The sequence below is a fragment of the Camelina sativa genome, chromosome 11 (genome assembly GCF_000633955.1).
Source record: "Camelina sativa cultivar DH55 chromosome 11, Cs, whole genome shotgun sequence".
Taxonomy (NCBI): Eukaryota; Viridiplantae; Streptophyta; class Magnoliopsida; order Brassicales; family Brassicaceae; genus Camelina; species Camelina sativa.
Window position 1 is genome coordinate 3281897 of NC_025695.1, and position 5345 is coordinate 3287241.

Consider the following 5345-nt stretch of genomic DNA (forward strand, 5'->3'; position numbering starts at 1 on the left):
ATGTCCAAAAAGGCTTAAATTATATAACTACTACTTGGTTGCAAACAAATTCTTAAACCCTAATTGTTTTTACTAATATATATGTAAATAATCTGATCTTTGATGGCCATTTTTAATAGTTGAGCAAAACATAGGCGGCCAATGATAGTCGTCTTCTCCCAGCCAAAAGTCTCTCTCTCTCTCTCTCTCTATTCAGAGGAAGTGAGGACCAATGAGCTTTGCAATCTCCAAGAACCCAACACGCTCTTTGCCTTCAAATATCTTCTTGAGCTTCTCGTCGCAGAGTATATCCCTCTTGTTCTGTGGGTCCTGGAGAACATCAACAAACATTACTCATTCATTTAGCCACCAAGTTCACACAAATAGATTAGAAGATATTGCATTAATTACATGCTGATTATTTTGTTCAAATGTTAGCACAAGGAACACTTGAGAATCTAGACAGAACAAGTCAAGCAGAGCGCAAAAAGTCATTGAACAGGATTTAGGAATAATCAATCCTAAATACATATAAGTAACACATTCGTCAAGTACAACAAGGTCCAAAGAACATCAAAAAAGTTGTTACTAAAACACGTCAACCAGAGTTTATCATCACAACAATATGAAGCAATTAACCAGTCATATACACAAGAAAGAAGTTCAAAACCCCAAATTGAATCTCACAATCAGTTGAATTCGTTCAAGTTTATGATATCAAACATGAAGGAAACAAACACAATAACATAGAGCCTTTATCTAAACGAAGCTGTTTCAGATGTCTTTTAAACTAAACAGTAAAGAAACAACACAAGATTCATTCAGCTAACAACACACCACAAGGAAAACCCTCATCCAGTTCTTAGAAAACCTCTCTATCTGAACCCATAAGCAGCAATACAAACAACCCCACTTTAGTTTTTATCTACCTAAAAAAAAACCCTCAACGACTCCGAAACAAACACCAAAACCTCAAAAACGTTACCCTAAAGACAAATTACCACAATTAGAGTTTGTGTATCATCCTCGATCCAGAGAGAGAGAGAGAGAGAGAGAGAGAGTAAGTAAAAAAGAGGGGTGATTTATATATATATATATATATATTACTTGAAGGTCGTGTTCCTTGATGTAAGCCCAAATGCGTTTGAGAGCTTGAGTGCGAGGGATTTCTGGAACGCCGACAATATCCTGCATCTCCTGGGTCACCGGGCGAGGCTTCATGATGCCACGTGGCTCTCTGGTCTTGGTGACTGCCGGCTCGGAAGACGCCGCCGTCGCCGAAACGCGCAGGTTACCCGCCGGATGACGAGGGGACAAGCGGACCGAAGAGGGAGACAACAGAGAGCTGCGGAACGATGCCGTATCGACGCAGAGAAAGGTCGTAGTAGATAAGATTCCTGAAGAAAGAGCCATTGTGTTTGTGACTGCGTCAGCGTGTGTGTGTGGAAGACGAGAGAGAGGTTTAGTGTTATCCTTTTGTTCCTTCTCAAGTTTTGTTTTATACTACTTAGTCACAGCTCCCCGGTTCGACCTAACACTATTTTATTTTATTTTCGTTTATTATTCTTTCTTACAGCATTCTTTTATATTCTTCTTAGTACTATATAATAAATTACAACAACAATAGGCATCTACTAAAGTGGTGTGTGTGTCACTTGTTTTTGTTTGTAAAGGAACCAAATAAAAAGCATTTGTTTGTTTTAAATCTTCAGCCTCCCATGCTACTTGAAGTGCCGGAACGTAGACCATGAGATTCTTCTTCTGTTGAATCTCTTGACGCTAACAAATTCACCTGTCATCATCATCATCATCAATTAGAACTTTTAACTTAAAATAATTGGGGGTATTTGATACAACACCAAACTGTGTGTTTTCCGATAATCATGTTTTACCTTGACTATTTCAGACACTGAGCTCGACCGTGTATACGCAGCCAATACACTCATGTTAAAATCCTGCATGAGATCAACCAAACCATACACAAGTTTAACAAAATGCCATTATCGAATACAAGGTTAACTAACTTACATCATGTTAACTTACCCTGAAGGGGTCACCGCGTAGAGACTGAACAAACATCATGGAAAATTCCGAGCGGTTTCCCTGCAATCCAAACCCAAATCACATAGTGTTAGGTCATATGCTCTCTACACTCAGCAGCTCACATTCATATATACCGCGTTTATAAAATTATAGACAACTGTTTCTTTGCGTTTGCATTTCTATGTTAAATAGTGTTTAGAAGAAAAACAATCTACCTACCTCTAGAGTGACATCCCTAAGGCGCCTTCCAGTTTGAGCACAACAAACACGGATCACATTCTCATCGCAGCTTCCACTGATGATGTAGTCATTACCATTCATGTAGTACGATCTAGTATAGTTCATGGAGCTTACTCTCGGTACTATCTCAAAGTTCAGATGAAGCCTTCCATCAACTGTCAAAAGCTGTCTCACCTGGGACAAATGGTCAAATAGATTTTGTTAGAAGAACACCAAATATATCGAAAAGGCGAATATGATGTCTTTTTTTATGTTTATAAGTAAGTTGAAACAAAATGGTACATCAGAGTACCTCGTTGTCCACGGGTGATGCTAGAAGATAACGATCATCTGGAGAAAAGCAAACCATCACATTTCCTTTGGTACTAGAAGCTGTGTAGCATGGTCGGGATGGCTCTTGTCTCAAATCCCATAACTTCACATCTTTATCGAAAGAAGAAGTCGCAAAAAGAAACGGGGTATGGTTCGAGAATTTCACCACGTTAATATGCTCTTGATGCATATTAGCAAAAACCTGTAGGCGTGTTCCACTACCAATGTCATACAAAGCCACATCCTTTGAGTATCCGCTAGCAAGAAATAGTTGGTCCGTCGAATTAGCATGAACCGAAGTTAATTGGTCAAAATCATCAAAAGTCACAGAACCAGAAGTGAAATGACTGTTAGTAGTAACCACTGATGACGCTTTTTGGATGTCGTACAGCTTCAATGAGCCATTGGCTGAGCCAGCTATAACCTGAAAGAAACAAACACTTTTGAGATATAAAAAAAAATTGCTAGGTAAAGAACTAACACAACTGAAAGGAACAGAGCCTGTCAAAGAATTGTGATCCTACCATAGATGGATATATCTTAAGCCAGCAAAGTCCCAAGATGCTACTTTGAGATCCATGAGATGAGATGTAACGGACAATTTTCCCGCTTTCGTGATTGAGAACAACCACCTCGCCATCCAAAGTCCCAAATACCATTAGGCTAGGATCCAGTGGATGGTACTCAAACTGCCTTGGACTTAATTGACTGTTATTATCGTCCTGATGAATCCTACTACCCAAAAAAGGAAGTGAGTGCAAAAGAGGCAAAGCAGAAGAACCCAATTTAGCTGCACAAAGAGATCTTTTATAGAAATTCTGAGATTTCCCTTTGCTTGATCTTGTTTCACGCTTCTCAAGGACTCTAACTACACTTTCCTTCTTTCTTTTGTACGGTAAGTCCTCAAAGTTTGCGGAATAAGTTTCAATGGCCCTGTCTCTATCACTCTTTCTGATAGCCAAATTGTCCAACACTTTTAATGTAGGCAGAGAGTTTATCATGTACATCCTGTAATGCTTTTCAGAACATATCGGTGATGCTTTAGAGGAAATATATTTCAACCCAACATTCCCAAGTTGCCTTGTGAACGAACCAACGGGTGAAACATCTTTGGGTAGGTACGGCATTTTCCCTTGCCTAGCCTGCCAAAATGGTATAAATCAGCTTTAACTATCCCAGTGGCTTCTTGGCTGACTTATAAACAAGAAAGCTTATATATGTATTTACCTTTTCTCTCATGATTACTTCTCCATACAACGCTGAAGACATGGAGATACGTGAATCCGAATCATCTTGCTCAGGAAATTTATACGAGAAGTCCATGCTATGAAGAGTCTCTTCAACAGGTAAACTAGGATCCATCTGTTCAACAACGTCCCAATCTGCTTCAATGGGAGGGTTTGATTCAATAAATGAGTTCTTATAATCCGTGGTAGATGATGATGGCGATGACTGGGATTTAAGTGGGATAGAATCACTGCAAGAGATCCAAATTTGAAACCGGAGCTCCTTAAGAGAAGGGAGTTTCGAGAGAGCAACAGCTGATGTCCAAAGATCTGACACTAGAGTGCCACACATGGAAAGATATGTCAAGTTGGGCATGCAAGAAAAACAGCCTTCCCCAAAACCAACAATACGGTTGTTATCAAGTATAAGGGTGTGCAGCTGTGAGAACTCTCCTACGATGTTAAGCTTATGGAAATGCAAAGACCTCACATTCAAAACTTTGCAGCTCAAACCTTGAAAGAAAACTTCCCTGTAAAGTAAAACCAATCACCAAAACTGAAAATGGAAAGCAGCTTCAGAAAAAAAAAAGACAAAAATAAAACGATTGCTTACCGCCAGAAGTTTTTCCCGAAAGAGTCATGTAGATGAACAACTCGGAGTTTTTGACCGAGAGAACGGATTAAGGACAATGCATGATGATCTTCTAAAGAACAAGAGGATCTCACAAAGAGATCAATTCCTTGTACCTCAGATGTGTTGACCTCATTGGATAACTCGAGAAGCGGGTGATAGTCATCGTACCGCACTCTATCCACAGAAAGGTTCATGATACATCTTTGATTCCTTGACTTTTTCACCTCCGCCTTCAAATTCAGTTGATCGTAGTTTAAACACAGACTAACACTACGATTAAGCTAAACAGAAGCAATCTTCTAGAGAAGGGAAAAGTAATCAAACCTCAAAGAAAGCAGATAAAACGGAAGTGTTNCTTTTATAGAAATTCTGAGATTTCCCTTTGCTTGATCTTGTTTCACGCTTCTCAAGGACTCTAACTACACTTTCCTTCTTTCTTTTGTACGGTAAGTCCTCAAAGTTTGCGGAATAAGTTTCAATGGCCCTGTCTCTATCACTCTTTCTGATAGCCAAATTGTCCAACACTTTTAATGTAGGCAGAGAGTTTATCATGTACATCCTGTAATGCTTTTCAGAACATATCGGTGATGCTTTAGAGGAAATATATTTCAACCCAACATTCCCAAGTTGCCTTGTGAACGAACCAACGGGTGAAACATCTTTGGGTAGGTACGGCATTTTCCCTTGCCTAGCCTGCCAAAATGGTATAAATCAGCTTTAACTATCCCAGTGGCTTCTTGGCTGACTTACAAACAAGAAAGCTTATATATGTTTTTACCTTTTCTCTCATGATTACTTCTCCATACAACGCTGAAGACATGGAGATACGTGAATCCGAATCATCTTGCTCAGGAAATTTATACGAGAAGTCCATGCTATGAAGAGTCTCTTCAACAGGTAAACTAGGATCC

The 5345-nt window shown here is 39.4% G+C and overlaps 2 protein-coding genes across 2 annotated transcripts in view; both read right to left on the bottom strand.

The window, feature by feature from the left end:
• Nucleotides 2-1456, bottom strand: LOC104721369 (upstream activation factor subunit UAF30-like). The gene is made up of 2 exons (XM_010439335.1): nt 1087-1456; nt 2-309 (listed from the first exon to the last, which is right to left on the bottom strand). The coding sequence occupies exons 1-2, from the start codon at nt 1390-1392 to the stop codon at nt 193-195; spliced, it is 423 nt and encodes a 140-aa protein (XP_010437637.1). The 5' UTR covers nt 1393-1456; the 3' UTR covers nt 2-192.
• The window catches only part of LOC104721372, a 6356-nt gene continuing 2515 nt past the window's right edge, over nt 1505-5345 (bottom strand). Inside the window, exons 5-14 of the mRNA XM_019231747.1 lie at nt 5213-5336; nt 4759-5127; nt 4414-4664; nt 3802-4330; nt 3099-3716; nt 2555-2998; nt 2242-2436; nt 2023-2082; nt 1872-1934; nt 1505-1771 (exon numbers count right to left, since the gene is read on the bottom strand). Of these exons, the coding sequence (XP_019087292.1) occupies nt 1688-1771; nt 1872-1934; nt 2023-2082; nt 2242-2436; nt 2555-2998; nt 3099-3716; nt 3802-4330; nt 4414-4664; nt 4759-5127; nt 5213-5336 (2737 nt within the window). The 3' untranslated portion in view covers nt 1505-1687. The remainder of the gene's footprint in view (nt 1772-1871; nt 1935-2022; nt 2083-2241; nt 2437-2554; nt 2999-3098; nt 3717-3801; nt 4331-4413; nt 4665-4758; nt 5128-5212; nt 5337-5345) is intronic.